This window comes from Fringilla coelebs, assembly GCF_963513975.1.
Source record: "Fringilla coelebs genome assembly, chromosome: 2".
NCBI classification, from domain to species: domain Eukaryota; kingdom Metazoa; phylum Chordata; class Aves; order Passeriformes; family Fringillidae; genus Fringilla; species Fringilla coelebs.
This window is the reverse complement of record NC_140029.1, coordinates 60553594-60570927: the sequence shown is the minus strand read 5'-3', so window position 1 is coordinate 60570927 and position 17334 is coordinate 60553594. Positions and strand designations below refer to the sequence as shown.

The 17334-nt window shown below is 36.7% G+C and overlaps 1 protein-coding gene across 4 annotated transcripts in view; it reads right to left on the bottom strand.

Annotated features, from left to right (window-relative positions):
* Window positions 1–17334, bottom strand: part of AKAP11 (A-kinase anchoring protein 11) — a 42340-nt gene that overhangs the window by 14713 nt on the left and 10293 nt on the right. For all 4 annotated transcript variants that reach the window (XM_084223650.1, XM_084223651.1, XM_084223653.1 and 1 more), the window contains exons 3-7: window positions 13089–13205; window positions 9584–9631; window positions 8007–8141; window positions 6900–7164; window positions 1795–6448 (exon numbers count right to left, since the gene is read on the bottom strand). In XM_084223650.1, coding sequence (XP_084079776.1) covers window positions 1795–6448; window positions 6900–7164; window positions 8007–8141; window positions 9584–9631; window positions 13089–13205 — 5219 coding nt within the window. The remainder of the gene's footprint in view (window positions 1–1794; window positions 6449–6899; window positions 7165–8006; window positions 8142–9583; window positions 9632–13088; window positions 13206–17334) is intronic.

Here is a 17334-nt window from a genome sequence, read left to right as displayed (position 1 = left end):
GTTTTCTTCCTTCAAGAAAGTGTAGCAATGCAGGGGTTGTACAGAATTTTTCCCCTCAGGAAGTAAGTTTAATTTTTTTATCCAAAAACTAATCAAGCAACCATACCCCAGGGAAGTTAATCTTCAGAAGACACTTAAAAAATTCATTTAGAGAAGCTTGAATTCCTTATTCAAAAAAACCCAAACAAATCAAAAAACAAACAAAAAAACCCCTTACAAAATGAGAACATGCAGTTATGAACTAACTTTCATGTGCACACTGTGATTATCTATATATATATCTATATATGAAGCAGTAGGAAGTTCAAGAAAAATGATCAGCCTACTCCCACATAGCAAGCAGCCACAGTAACATTCACTATTCAAAAAGGCAACCTTAACCACATCATTCCTAACACTTTGCTCCAGTGAGCATTAATTTGCACAAATATGTTCCTGAACTGGAACCCATCAGGGTAATAAAAAGGTCATTTTTCTCGTTTTTATTTACAGTTATACCAGCACCAGTTGTCTACATCACACAAGGCAGTCTCTCAAGGATCATATGCATTACATACCACACGCTAGATGACAATAGAAGGAACATTCATAAATTCTGTCACAGCAAAATTCTAATAACACTTCCTTGCCCCAAATTACATAATAAACAGTATCTCTTTGAACCCTGCATTTTGTTCTTGGCATATTCTAATTAGAATCTTTAAATAAAAGTGTCATCTTTGAAACCATAGAAATAGAAAAACATCACCACACGATTTTCTTCTTTTGTCACACATCAAGTAAAGACTCAACCCTGTTTTGCAAAGACTAACAATATACTCAAAAGCACTTTTATGCTCTTAGTATGCATGTGTTTCACATCAAACCTTGAAAAATTTAGTTCAGTCCTACTGTGGCGTTCAGCCACTGAACTTATAAAAATCAATTTACTGTTCATCATGATGCCCCTCTAAACACCAGAGAAAAAAACCAGTGTGAGGAATTCCCCTCAAAAAAAAAAAAAAAAGTAGTAGGAATATAAATATTACTTCAAGATGAAAAAAAAAAGGGGTACGGATTGATCTTGGACCTGAAAAGATTTCACTCTGATCACAGCATGATCAGTCTTAGGAAACAGTTGTTTGCCACAGATTTACTGTGGAAAATATTTCCTTTTGATATGCCTAATAAAGGAAACAGTATGTTACTCTTTGCTAAATACACAAGAATTTCAAAGTCAATTCCTTCGTTATTGTATTACTATTTGATAAGATGAAGTGTAGTTTAATAAGTTGCTTTTTCTTAAAGTAACAGGTTATTTTTCTTTTGCTTTTTTTTTTTTCCTAGTAGTTAAGACACTATCACAACATAGCCATAATAAAAAAATGAAGTCTTCATACTACAAAGCAATGGCTCATTTGACCAGCATCAGATGTTGAAGAGGAAGTATGAGCAGGGAACAAACCTGGATTCTGTCATGGCTCAAAGACCAGCAAAACCTGTAAGGACTAGTATGTACAACTGTAGGTACTATTTTTGAAATTGAAACAAAAAGTTCCACTTATTAGTCACCTACTGGAACATATGTGCTGACATACATAGTATCCTTGGTTTCAAGCTCACATAGGTGGAAAAAAGCTTTTTTCCCCTAGTTCTGAGTAATTTAAACATAACCAGAAGAACAAAAAGAAAGCATTCAGAACATAAAGTGTATCTTTCTAAGAAAATATATCTAACATTCCTTCTGAGCACATATTTGTGTTAACAATCCTTTTTCTGGTACAAAATGCAACAATAAGAGAAAATTAATATTACCTTATGGTAACAGCCTGACCAATATTAGTCATAGCAGATGTCATTATTTCAGTAGTAAGGCTTTCAGCAAAACTGACTCCATCTTGTCCAATACCACTGTCAGCTGTCAGACTTGTGTAACTCAGCTCTCTTTCTGTTTTCTCTACAGCTGCAGTAGCCCCCTTGTCAGAAAACACTGTCCTCTGTTCTACATCAACGTGAATTTTGGGAATATCAAGCTGAAACACTCTGGAATTTTGACAGGCACCACCCACTCCAGAATGAAGAAAATGCCTCACTGGAATGCAGGATCCTTGTGCAGGTAGATGATGGGACATACTTTCTGTACAGTATCGATGTTCCTTCATACTGCAGCATCTACAGACAGTTCCAGAAAAAGGAGACAGTTTCTCAGTGTGTGAGAGCTTATCCCCATTTTTTCTGTTTTCAGCCACATGGAGAACAGCTGACTCTAAACTCATTTCTAGAGTATCATCTGCTACTTTCCTAGCATATTGTTCTATAGCTTGAATTATACCTTCACTGTAGCCATTTTCATTTATATTACCTGTACTATGATAGAGTTTATGATCTGGGGAGAAAGGAAGAAATGTTCTAGAAAACCTTGTTTTAATGAGATCCCCTGTGACTTCATCAAATTCAGTCTTTTTATACAGACAGGAATCTGTAAGAGACTTTGGCAAACACGCTCCCGACATTTTCAGTTTCTTCCTGACATCACAAGTGATACTGTGAGCAAGGGATTCGGAAAAATGTAACAACTCTGTACATTCCATTCTCTGTGCACCGACACTCCTCTCGAACATCTGGCCTTCACAGCGATGAATGCTGCTTTTCACCTGCTGTACTGAATCTTTATTCCCTTTGATCAGCTCCAGCTTACCATTTACCTGTGCATTTTTCCCAGGGAATGTTTTTCTGCTATATCTGAATTTGGTTTTTCTAGCAGCTTGCTGCAAGCCCGATTTGATAGACCTGTAAGCAAGTCTGCTGGCATACTGATCCACCAACAGCTCAGCGTTACCTCCTTCTCTTTTCAGAACGCGGATAACATGATCTGCGTACTCGTCAGTCACACTTTCACAGCTTGGGTACTTGGAAGTCAAACCTGTTGTGCCTGAACCTTGTGGTAAAGGAAGCCCAGATGAATCTCGCTCTCCCAGCCACTGGTCCTGTACTGGTCCACACCATTCTTTTGAATTACCATTTTTATCGCCTTTACTCACATAAAAGCAATCCACCTGGCAGTTAACCCGCTTCAACCTCAACAGCTTGCAATGCCTTGATTTCACTACTTTCTTGGCCTCATTGATGACTTTTCCTGCCATATCACCTGCATAATTCCACAAGGAATTACATGTCTCTTCTGGGATATTTACAAATGAAGTATATCTACATCTTTTCTTTTGCATCCCTAACTGAGCCTGCCTGCCAGCTTCTCTTTCATTTGTTTTACCACCTAAATGGGAAGCAGCCATTACAGTTGCTACCGAAATTATGTGGCTAGCTAGGCAATCTGCATACTGAATTGTTTTTGCTGAATGCTCCCCTTTCTCAACAGGCATTTCAGAATGATCTTCATCTTCACTACTTTCCACTTCTTCAGAAAGCGACCACATGAGTTTCAGCATAAATTCCTCATTTTCCAAAGAGTCGTGGTCAGTTTCAGATGAATCAGTGGTGGATGGATTGTAGGGTGTAGAAGGTGGTGTTGCAGGTGCAAATTCCTTTGCTAATTCTCCCTTCAGTTTCTTGGACAGTTTTCTCAGATTCCTTTCAGAACTACCTTGACATGGTACTAGAGGAGTCGGTGGGGGTGTGTCGGGCATTAAACAGGTATTTCCATGTTTCAGGCTTGATTTTTCTTCCATCTGCAAAGCACCTTCACTGCCAAACATCTCTGAAGGCAAGCTATTTGCATGCAGAAAACAATCGGTCTGCCTGTAATTCAAAGCTCCTGCTGATAGTTTCTGGGGATCGCTTTTTTTGGAAGGCTTGTTTAAGCATGTTATTGAACAGCTTCCTGTGTCAGTACAGTCCTCTAGAACATGCCTAGTAAAAGTCACAGTGGAACAAGGTGGTGGTGATTTTGAAGAAAAATTGTTTCCCTTTTGTTCCTGCCAGCAATCTTTAGATTCTAAAATACACTGAACAGAATGAGTTGGAGTAAGAAATTTACATGGATTATTCAAAGGCAACTGTTGTTGTTCCACAATTATAGAAACATGATTTTGTTTCTCAGCCTTTTGCTTCTGTATCACACATTGGTCTTTTCGACTGGTATCTCTGTAAGTCTGTGAGCTCACGTTACATGTTAAGTTTTCACTGGTGTTGCATAACACAGTTTTACTTTCTTCCACAGATTGTTTTATGACATACTTGGCCAAATGATCTGCAAACATGCTCTTGGGGGTGTCTTCACCAGTGCCTTGAACATAAGATTTTTTATCTATTACTTTTCTTGTTAAAAAATCCGAATATTCTTCTACTGCTTTTGTTACTCTAGATGAGGTTATGGTTTCATAAGCTTCATTTACTATCATATCTACCATAGTTCCAGAGAAAGTATTAATGCCTTTTGACCCACTTGTTAATTCTGAATTATTGTTCATTCCAGATCTGTTATTTGTTAGTTTGGTATCATTCTGGCTACAGAAGAGGGATGGAGTACTTTCCGTACTTTGACTGTGATCCGAAGTTAGATAAATATTTCTGAAGGAAGCGACTTCCTCCTCTCTCCTTCTGCTTGAGAAAAATGGATGAGTGGAGTCTTTGAATATTTTTGTACTGTCATCAGCATTTGGAACAGTGGATACTTTCACTTTGTAAGCATCAGAGGAAACCTGTTGCTGACAAAGGGCTCTTCCAGCTAAGGGCACAGGTATTGAACTCACAACACCAGAGGTACAAAATAGAGCCTGCTGTACTGTATATTCCTTCTTGGAGTCTTGGATTGGCTTTTGTGCTACCCTATCATTAAAATTAGGAGAAACTGTGGAAGTCTTTGTTGACTCTAACATACTTTCTGCACTTACATATTTGATATTGTCCATGGAAACACTAATGGCTGCTTGTGTTGTGAAGGTCACATCAACCTGAGAGAGTTCAATAAATGCCTCCTGAATGACAGATTCAGACAAATCTCGGGCATAGGATCTTACCACTTTGTTTTCATAATCAAATGATGAGGACTGTGCAGTAGGTGTTGATGGATACGAAAATTGGCATACTTCCATGATTCCTTCAAACACAAGTTCTTCAGCAAGGTCTGCTGCAAACCGTGCAACAGTGTTGTTAAATATTTGTTTCTTTACCTGTCGCAATTCTTTCAAAGCACCGGTTATGGCTTCGCTCACCAAAAAGTTTGCTATGCCATTAATGGCACGCTCCTTCAGCGAGATTGCTCTACGTCTTCCAATCTCATAAAAAGCCATTTGAAAGACTGAAGAAGTCAACCTAGCAGCCAAATGGCAAAGTGCATTTGTGCATGAAGAAACACCTTTTTGGAGGTCCTTAAATGCACTGCCAAAACTTTTTTCAACCAATTCAGTTGCAAACTTTTGAATGCTATCTCTTATCATTAGCGACTTATGTTTAGATTTTGTTTGCTTCTCTTGTTCCTTACTAGTTTTCATTTTGAGATCTGCAGCTTGCCTCTTCTTCTCTTTTAAAGTCACCCTTTTGTGTTTTGAATCATTCTCTGCACACATTTGTTCCGATGAGGACTCAGAAAAAAGAACAGAACCCAGTATTTCGCATGAAACACTGTCAGCATATGCTGAGTAACTGTTATAAGCTGCATCAGGGTGACTTTGAGCTGTCCCCTCTCCACCAAGATTAATTCGACACAAGCATTCGGAGGAACTGCAGCTCCCCAGGGGGCTGAAGGCCGATGTTCTAATGGGGCTGAAGAAGCCTCCACTCTCTTCCCCTGATGTTCTCACCGGGCGAGGGGAATCCGGGACCTCGAAGATGCTGCTGTACGGTGATTCTGGCTTACGAGGAGTTGGTTTCTTTACATTGGCTGGGAGAGTGGGACGATCAAACTTGAATTTCTGAGGGTTCATTGTAATGCTTGCAGAAGATAATTTTTCATGTGCAGTCCTCCTTTTCTGGGCAGGATTCCCTAGGATGGGATCCCTAATAATTTTACAAGAGTTTTCCAAGGCTTGTTCCAGCTCATCAAACTGATCAAAACTATCAAAAAATTCACTCACTTCTGAGTCTGAATCCTCTATACCATCTTTTACTACTGGAATTTTTGGCAGCTGAAGTTTTGCCTTCAAGCTTTTTTGATACCCTTCTTCATCTAAGAAGATGATGGGGCTTGGGCTGGAGCAATCTGACTCAGAGGATTCAGCTGGAGAGGAAGAAAACAATGTTTTACGTAAAAAATTAACACCTTGATCAGAAGGATTATATGGCTTATAGAAACTCCTTTGTATCCAGGGATCAGAAATTGAGGTTGTAACTGAATTCTTTACTGAGGGCAGCTCCTTAAGTCCCAAAATATCAATCAAAGTAGAAGATCTGGCAGATGATCTTCGATGTGCAGGACCCACAACAATCTTTGAGTCAACAGCTTCTAAACATTGAGCAGGGACAGTCTGTGAAGCAGCATCTCGATGGTTTTGAGAAGTCAAGCTGCATGTACCTGAACAAAAAAGAAAAAAGGTAAAAAGAGATTGCTTCAAAACCAAGAATTTCCACAGAACTACAGCAAACTGAAAAGATCATTTAATGGCAACTTCTGGGTTTACTATTGTTGCAAAATGCTAGCTCATCTTTCATGATTAACGCCATCTTTCATTTTCTTTAAATCCTATTATACAAATCTAATCATTGACAAATTAATATTTTTTAGCACACAAAGTAGAACAAGATTATATTTGATATCCATCTGACATTGAGATTAGAATCTTTTGTTCATGAGTTGGTAAACTGTTGTGAAAAGAGCAAAAAATTAATTTTTCAATTGCATAATATCCCTTTAAAAAGCATGATTAATGTAAAAATAAATTACAATTTATTTATAATTACTTCTTTATTAAAACCTAACAGCCTAAATTTCAAATACCAACTTCTACAAGTGTGCAAGAACTTACCAGCACTTAGCATCTTTGAAGGCTCATCTTCATCTAAGTGTTCGAAAGCAGTGACAAAATCATCCTCAATTGAAGAAACCGACTGATTGGTGTCATCATCTTCTCCATGGGTGGTCTCTGTTTGATGTTTTTGTGAAGAGTGTATTTCCACTGCATATCTTACGCCTGCAGTATACTTGCTTAGCAAGGTGAATATATAATCAACTTTGATCCTTGGGAATGAAGGAGACAGTCTCATCACACAAAACACTTCGGGAAGCTGATTCTATAAAAAGAGAGCAACAAGAAAACAAACACAGCAATCTTCAAGGGATTCATTCAATGCATTTTTATGAAGAGCAAATAATTTTAAAATATTTTAAATACAGGGAAATGAATTCAACAGTTTGTGTAGAATGATAGTTAGATTGACTTCCTCATTTTTGTAAGGTGTGCATTCTGAATAAATCACTACAATAATGTAACACAACTATGATAACATGTACCCAAGAAACTATTAAAAAATTCCTGTTAAAAATTTCTGGAGGAACACAGTATTTCAGAGCATGTTTATGCCATATAATATTTCAGTTTATAGGCTGTTTCTTTGAGGTACCTTTAATCTTATATGCTATGTTTGTAATTGGAAAGAATATAATTAGCATGGTAATAATGGGAACAATATAGAAATAAAAATAATGGAAATTCTATCATTAACAGCATTTATAATTTTTTTTTTAAGAAAAGCAATCACTGAATTTTATGAAGACCAGACATTGCCTGAATTTTGGGCACCTCTGTTTCAACAAAAAAAGCCTGCTGAAGATGAAAGCTATCTGAGCAGACCAGAGATAGGCAAGTTGACAAATTTCATATTCTTTCCAAATGGACAGTGAAAGGGACTATAGACTAAGCAGATGGGATCAGCATCACAATTAAATATTTGTTAAGTATTTTCTGTAAACAATACAACAGAGTTAATTTCCATGAAACAACAGAAATATAGTATTAATACTACTGTGGCTAGGATGGCCCAAAACCAAAAGCAAGACAGAGTGTAGTAAGACTAAACTCTTTTAAAGGCAAAATGTAGTGCTTCTGACATGCAAGAGGACACAAAAATTTTACCTGATGTTTCATGACATAAGGTTTTGCCAAGGTTTTCTTTATGTCTTTTAGAAACACAGCCTCGTTTTCTTTTAGTTTGCGCAACTGGAGAGATTTCAGAACATCTGGAAGCTCTACAGAAACAGCCGATAACTCCTGAATTTAAATAAAAAACATTGAGAATACAAAATCAAAAAAAAGCATGCAAATGACAATGGGGTTGATTTCATACCTCCCCTAAATCCCAACAGCTGCTAATTCTGGTAAAGTTTTTCTTTTCTTCCCTATTTCTTACCCTGTCCCCCACTTACTCTCTGAAACTGTGATGTAAAGCTTGTGTAAACAAGATTTAATTCAGTCCATACTTGGAAGATGCCTAAAACTCATAAAGCAGAATCTTGAAAGTGCTGAAAAGCAGCTGCACATCCCACAAAATACCCAACAACACTGACCTCAGCTAATGATGGCTCTCAATGGATCTCTACATGATCTTTGTGTACTTTACTGGAACAGTATTCTAGCTCCCTATCACAAAAACATAAGCAAGGCACTTCCTTAACATGACCTTGGACAACCTTTAGATTTATCTAACACAGGAGAGGCCTACAAAAGAGTCCAAATTTTTTTTCCAACAGTCCAAACACTACTGATCCCTATGGGTCAAAGCAAATCTCCATAATCCTGTTCTGTCCAACTTTCTCTACATTCCATCTAACTCTAAAAAATGAAACAGTTCTTACCCATACTTGAAAAAATGTCTAGCATTATAATTTGAAGAATTAGGAACATTGATCTAATATGGAACAAAAATGGATCCAAAGTTTCTTCATTTTTTAACAATGTTTTACATTTTAAAACATCAGGAAACTATTGCAAGCAATCTCTACTAAGATCTAGACAGATTAGAAACATGGAATTTTACTGTGAATATGTATGTTATGAATTATACTGATATGTAAATTGTACAGGAAAGCTAAATCCTTAACTTATAAAATGGCACATGATAACCCTCGTAGTTTGCTACACTCCACCCTTTAAAATAATATTTCCTTTATATATATCTATCTATATATCTAAATCTCCAGAATAACATCTTAAGGCATAACCATAATACTGACTTCTAAACCCTCATCAGTAATTCACAGCTAGAAGTCAGATCAGTAAAGCTCAGTTTAGTTTCACACACGCAACTGCACCATATCAATAAGTACAACTCCAACTAAGGGTAAGATAACAAACCAAAATACTGATACACACACGCTATTAACAACAACAGCAAAACCCAAACCAAAAAAAAGCACCCACAAAACCCACAAGCAACTGAGGCTCTTCCCACCCAAACACCCCCCTGCACTGTATCTAAGTTGTTCTAGAGCATCCTAACACAAAGACTGACCCAGGTAACATTGTAAATATATATAAAACACTGATTATCATATTAAAAGAATTATTTTCAATCTTTCAATGACAGTTGAAACTTAGGCTTTTAAATACTTAAGATACATCTATTCCATTTCTTGAACACCAAATTTCCTCTGTTTAAAAATCTAGGCGCAACTTAGAAGAAATTTTCCAATACAGATACATATATACTGTACCTGCAAGTGAGCAGCTCCCATCCCTTCTGCAAAACCTATAAATGTAATCTGCAAAATAAATACAAGAATACAGTCAAGTACAGTAATTTTTTTTGTTTCCTGCAGATATTTAAGAGTTAAAAATTCAGCAGACTTTAAGTTAAAGCTTCATTCTACTGCCACAAAAACCATACCTTCGGGCAGCACATCTTGCTCCAAGAGCAGCACACAGTCATACATAAAGAATGGTAATGCTATCCTATTTGACTTGAGAAAGGTCAGATCAGACTGCAGAGCAAACACAACATTTCAAACTCACTACACAGGAGTTATTCTAGTGGCTGGTATATACAGAACAGCACATACAAGCCTCATTACATCTGTTAAAATAAAGACGATTTTGCAAAGATCAGTGCTCATCCGTCCTTGCTTCAGGCTGGGCACATATAAAACAGTTTCAGTCTGAAATCTGTCCATGCTGATAAACTGTTATACATTTAGATATACTGAATAAAGCATAATGCCATTATGCAATTTACCATGTAAATTGATTAGCCTGAGGCCAAAACACAACAGATTACTTAAGCAACATGTTTGCATGCCATTGCCAAGTAAACAAACCCTAACATAAAAGAATTAAAATATTCAACCTACCAAAAAAAAAAAAGGTATGCCAGAAATAACAGTTTTACCTCTGTTTTTTACGCTTGTGGACAAGTGAGATATTTTATCACATCTTGTCCGTCTTTTCTGTCTACAGGTGTTTTGTACCATTCAAAACAAACAGACTGAAGAGAGTCAGTCATTGCTCAAACTCTGCTTCATACACCAGATTTCCTTAGTTCTCATTTATTATTTCCCTAACAACAAATCCAGAGGCCATCTGCATACTCAAAAAAAAAAAAAAACTAACCCAAAACATTTATTTTCAAAACAAGGCTGTCAGAAAATAAGCTTTGTTTTCATTTTGTAGATACAGAATAAAGCACAGAGACTAAATACTTCTTCCACTGATGTTTGAAATTTAGTTTTACATGCTTTCCATTTTTTTCAGAGCACTATGCAACAGACTGATTTTCAAACCATAACTCAGAAATTTGCAGCAGCTACTCCAGTTACTCCAAAGAACATCACTATGTTTATATTGATATATTATTAACTGGTTCAGCTACCTGCTTGTACATACACAGAATCTCTGTAAGTGAGGAAAAAGAGCTCTGTAAGAGCTACAAAAAAGAAATGGCCAGAATTCTATTTTGAACTATTTTTGTGTTTTGAATTTCTCCTTTCAAAGTGTGAGTAAGAAAGAAACCCCAAACTTTATTTTCAACTGAAATCATACTATGAAAAATTCTGTCTTGTTTATTTCATGGGGTTTCATGATGGAAAATAGATCTTATTCTTCCAGTTAATATCCTCCTGCTTACATCCACTTATCCTTATGTCAGGTATGACAAGATCATAAAGGAAATAATGCTTCTCCACAGCATTCCAAATTGCTCCAGACAAATTACACATCTGCAGCACCGTATTCACTGTGTCAACTGTGAAACAATCCTGTTTGAGCAACGTTACTTTTCAACTCCTACACCTTTCTTCAACTCCTACACAATTCATCTGCACAACATCTGCAAGACATTCTTCAACGTCTACATTTTTGATCTGTACAGTATGAGCTTTTATCAGCACAATATGAACTGAATTACTACACAGAAGGGGCAAAATACCAAACAATTTAAGTTACCTGTGAAAAAACAAGTTCTCTAAAGAAGATTTTGAGAGGCTGTAGAGTTTGTTGCTGTTTGGGATTTTTTGGCAGTTTTGCTTTGTTTTCTTTAATGGGTGTTTGTTTTTTATCTTTTTACATGTCCCTTCCTCTTCCTCAAGATAATGATTCCAACCCTTATCTTCTCCCATGGGATAACTCATTGTGAGAGTCAGCAGTGAGCAGGAGTCATAGCTTCACACAAATGAGGGGCAATATTACACTGTGTGATCAGCAGACAGCTGTCAAAGAGACCACTACGGAGTCTATTTTTGCCTTGATGACGAGGCTAATCTGGATCTCTTTATTGTGGTCAAACTCCAGTTTTCACAGGAAAAAAAAATCAGCTTTTAATACTTTGAACATGTCAGAAGTTAGTACATCAGTTCAAAAGTTGTTGGGGAGTAGGCCAAGGAAAAAGTCATCAGTAACACAAGTCCCTTCTTTAAACTAAAAATAAATGTATGAAACACTGTATTTGAAGGCTATCTTAAGCCATGTGTACAAAGGAAATGGTACAGGAAAACCTAAATTCTGGTTTTCTCAAGTCTGAGTTCTTCTAACATCATCTTCCATATAAGTATCTTTTTCCTGTATTTTCATAAGAAAAAAATACCCGTTCTGTGACAGGATATTGACCCTCTTACATTTCAACCAGAGGACTCTTAATTGCTTGATCTCATAAGGTAACTAAATATAGCCAACTATCTTTCTTCACAGGGACCATCCCTGCAGGCATATAAAACATGTTCCCAGCTATTTGTCAGGTATTTTCTACAAGACAAAAAACCTTCACTGGTTCTAAAGCATGGTCTGCCTGATCAGATAAAGACAAGGTTTTGCTCACACCTCCGCTGCATAGCTCTTCCTCCTTACCTTAATCTGTCATAGCTTTCATCCTTCATAAATTCAGTTTCTTTCCTGCTCCCCAAAGGTCTAAACCCCTGATTGTATCCATTCAGTTACACAACCGCTGGTGTTATCCAAGCAACACTAACTCATCAATCTGCCTCTTGCTACTGCTTATGCAATTATCAGTCTCCCCTAACCACTTCCTCAGTTGTCTTTGCTTCAACTCTCCCTATCTCAGCTTCTCTGCATGGCCTGTTCAGGTCAGCCCCTCCTTCTCTAAGCTCCTTGTCAGACCTGTCCACTACTATTTAGAAGTCTTGTAAAACCCATAATACAAGTTACATGGTATACACTGCTTTAACTTTTTTCTTTTCCCTTTGGGGAAGTTGTTGTTAGCCTTGTAACTCAAACAGTTCTATTATTTTCTCCTTACAGCTTCAGATTTACCTAGATAGTCCCACATTCTCTCAGGTCTGCTTCATCCAGACCTTGTCCAGTTTTCAGACCATTCATATCACATAAAATAAGTCTAGACCTGCAATTCTGAGCTTCAGCTTTAATCTTCAGACTCAATCAAAGCGTTCTGCTACTTTGTTAGGATATCATCTATACAACCTTAATCACAGCAGTGTTCACAAATGCAGTACACCCAAGTCATCTATTTATACACCCTGGTTTTTCTAGTTTCACAAATCCTCCGAAGCAGAGAAACGTCACCTTGAAATGGTACAGCCTTTTTAAGACTTCAGTGACTAAATTCAAGAATGACAATAGGGGGCATAGATTTTAAGGCCAGTAACTTGTAGCATTGTTCCTATTTACTATCCTGCAGCTTTCCATACTGTTTCAAGAGACATTGCTTTCTACCATAGCCACAAAATATATATATGTGAGAATATTATGGCAAACCTCAATAAAATTATGTTGTTCTTCCTGATTTAAGCATTCCTCTGCTGATACATTGCATAACTCTTTCCTGCTGTGTAGCAGTGACTTCATAGATTGCAGGATATTTTCACCAAAACTCTGAAAAACAATGAAAAAGAATTTAAGAAAAAATGCATTTTTGGTTTCAGATAAATGGTCCATCCATCTATTTTCTGCTCCCCAGAAGTTTTACTATTCTGATTATTATTTCAAATTATTTTGCAAATAAATCATCAGGTTTGAAGTCTGAATTTACTTCAGGACATGAAGCTGAAGCAAGTACATTTTCTTCAAGCAATACTTTTATTCCAAAATGGTTTGGCATTCTGTATTTAAAAAAAAAGGAAATATAAGAACATACAGAAAAAAAGAACAGATGAATCCAAGAAGAAACTCAAATCCCATCTATTCCTTGCATTGTAGCCTCTATATGGAACTTTCTCATCACCTTTTCCTTAAATAGGATGAAAAGCAATTTTAGCCAAGAGAAGTAGTGGAGGTGGCTTCAGAAGTCAGAGGAGAAGAAAACAAACAAACAAACAAAAATGCCCAAGAAAATCCACATACACTCTTTCCCATTCCATGAAGAATATAAAACAATTGTTACTTAATTCCATGTAAATACTTCTTGTAACATTTCTTGTAATTATGCTTATGGTGACATGCAAGCACCCAGGGATGGCTAAAAAAGGCTGAAGAATCCAAGACTTTATTCTAGTGTAACAAAGCATAGCAGAACAAAAGAATCAACACTATGAAGGCAAGTAAGACTACAGAACAAAAACTGGTTCACTTAGCTTGTAAAAAAGACACTATCATCTGAATTGTTTTTAGGAAGTCAGCAATCTCTTCTTTTTTTAACTTAAAATTTTCATCTTTTCTAGCAAATTGAAAGGTTAAGAAGACAAATAAGAACATCAGATGGTTAAAAATTATTAACCCAATAATTATTCTCTATAAGACTGCCCTGTTAAAAATTACATGAGAAATCAGTGTGTCCAACTTATGACAAAGTATTTCAAATTTGCCTAGCTTCTCAAACAATAGCAGAAGTACTAGATAGCCAAATATGGACAGAGAATGTTTCACATTTCTGGTAGTCCCACAACAAAAACAATCCGTTTATAGTAAAAAGTGATTTTGCATATTACAGGTAAAGCTCAATAAAGATTTTATTTTTTCTCTGTGTAAAAAGCAGTATCAAATGCTACTATGTCAAAAGCCAAATTCAGGGGGCCAGTGTCGTCATGGTTATGCTCATGGCAACACAAAATTAGGAAAGCACTTCTAGAATGAACAGAGAAAAGCAAAACAGAACTTCAGGATCTTTGAAACTGCCAAAATACCTTTCAGAATACTAGCCAACAAGGTTCAGACTGCCACGCTGACAGCCAAGGTCAAGTGACACCAAGGAAGTCCAAACAGTAACTTTTATAGAAAAGTAACAGCTGAACTATTTCATAAAGTATTTTAGGCAGTTATTGGGTCATTTGAAATAAATTAATGAAGTGCTCACCTAATTTCCACTTTTATCTATTCCCTTGCCCCCACACGTTTAGTTACAATTTGCTCACACTTTGTACTTTCCTAAGAATGCTGTCAGTGCCTTCCTCTGATTCTCTGGATCTTCCAAATTTACAGGAGGCTGCAATACCAGTTGTTGCTCAAAGACTGTTCCCTGGTAATTCCTTCATTCATCTTGTACAAAAGTAATTTGTGAAGCCAAACAAGCATGTTGCAATGTCTCATTTTCAGCTTTTATAATAATTTAATCAGTCACAACATTCAAAATAGCAATTAGGGAAAAAAAGAAATTCATCTGACATGACTTGCTAATTTTCTGCAAGCCAACAGTGCTCCAGTTTGAGCACTGAAAGGATCATTGTTATTCTCTAGCTGGCTTTTCTAAAGCTGCAAACTATTACACATATCTCATTTATAAACAAGTACCTTTCCCTAGTTCAACATCTGAAAGGCAGAATGGGTACCTAAGAACCAGAGCATGGTATGAGGAACTACTGAGGTGAAGGACAATTCAACATTTTGGAGAATATTAAGTTGATGTGGGAGAAGAAGAAAGATGAAACAACTGGAAAAATCTCCCTAAGGTCTGGAAGTCAGCATTCAAGACTATATGCAGTTCTGGTAGCCCATGGTGGCACTATACAACTGAGGAGATAAAATATCCATAGCTAAAATGAGGAGGAGTGTAGTGACATGTGTTTTTCAGATCATATTAATGAATATAAAAAAACTTCAGAATGTGGAAATAATAACCATATGGAAATTAACAGGCACACTACATACACAGAAGAAAAAATCCCATCTATCTGGACTTCTGTAGATCACCTAAATATATGAAGCATTCACAAAAACAGACAAAGACAGAATTAACTAAAAGAGCTGGGTTTGGAAATGAAGACTTTGCCTGGATGGAGATAATAAAAGGAGGGTTTTAAGAACAGTTGATATAGGTCAGTAAGCAACTTCTTCAAAATTTATCTTGAGACTGATGTCAAGCATCATCATCACTAATAAACTTAATGAGGAAAAAAAGTAAATATGAAATAAAGACTGCTGATAATTTGAAGAAAGCAGGTGTCATCAGCTAAGAAGAAGAACAACAAATCATACAGAAAGAACTTGCTCAGCACAACTGTTTTAGAAACAACCGTAAGAAACACAAAGTTATGTCCTTAAAAAGCAAGCTTTAAAATTGAATTGCAAATTCACAAGCTGGGAAATAAAACACCTTAATTGATTTCTTGATCATGGCATAGCAATGAATGAGTGGTCAATATGATACTGCACTGAAAATAGCAAACCTACATCCTTTAGTGAAAGAACTGACATCAGAGTCCCTGAGAAGGACATCCTGTGTAATTGCACATACAGTATTATCCACATGTAAAAAGAAGATTAACTCATAACAAGCAGAGAAACTAGGACTATGAAGGATAATCACTGGAATGCAGAGGCTTTCATACAGAAGCAGACTAAAACCTTCGTTTACACAGTTTCCAAAAACCAAGGCTAACAGAGGACAGATCACCAACTGTAAAAAAATAAGAAAGGTGAACATCAGCAAAGGAATAGAAATTATTCAAGCAGAAGAATAAGGACATCTATAAACAAACAGGTATAAATTTGCTGTGAGTAGCTTCAGCCTGAAATTTTTAAGTCTTAGTTATTATTGCAGTGTGGTTCAAAAAGACAAAACCAGTGGTAGGTTTGGGGGAAGGTGTTTTAAAGCCCTCATTAGCTGAGAGGCTATATTTTAGTAAGCTTTTGATATTCTTATTGTTATCAAAATTGTGCTTGTCCAGACAGCAGAGGACTGGACCCTGAATTTCAGAGAAATCCTTCTATCCAACAGACAATGATTCAAGTTCTCTCACAATCCCAAACTAGGAGACACAACCACATCAAAAACAGAAAACTAGCAAGCTCCCAAGACTATCAGCTCAGTTTAGGTAAGGACTAGAGGTCATCTACAATGAAAGGATGTAATTTTTTTTTTTATAACTACTAAACTTCCAACGTACATAAACATACCTGCAAAGAACATCCAAGCAATCGGTAAAGCTCTACTAGGTAGGCCTCTAGGACTTAGTAGTCTTTCCTCACTTAAATTCTTCCCAGAAATCCTATTTCATTCACAAGCACAGATTTCAAATTTACTAAGTTTTGCCAGGGGAAAACCAAAAATACTGTCAAGGTGCTCAGACAGAAACAGTGAAAATTCTTGTTGCACCTCTAGCTCAGCTGAGCAATTCAAAGATTTACATTGTTCCGGCAAACAGAAAAGTGATTATCAACAAATCCATCACAGTACACTGGAGGAGATATTTGGTCTCATGAAATGGTTTATAAAACAACTGCTTTCTAATATTTCAAACAACATTTAAGATGCCACTATCTCCAGAGAAATGAAGTGCCACGCTGGACAGTCACACTTCCTCTGCTCTTAAACAACAAAGCAGCTCTTCCTGATTTCATCTGCCCTAAGATTTAAAGGAACTGAATACTCTGAGGTAATTTTGTAAAAATAGAAACTAAGGCTTTAAATATGCACACCATAACTGTGCACTGACTTTTAAGAGCTACTACTGCAACAATTCCTGTTAGCTGTGACAAAGTATTACGAAGAGGACAGGAATCAGACTGCAATCTTCTGTAAATCAACAGAAGGTGAAACAGTGCAGTTCTGACCATCCTACTGCCTGGC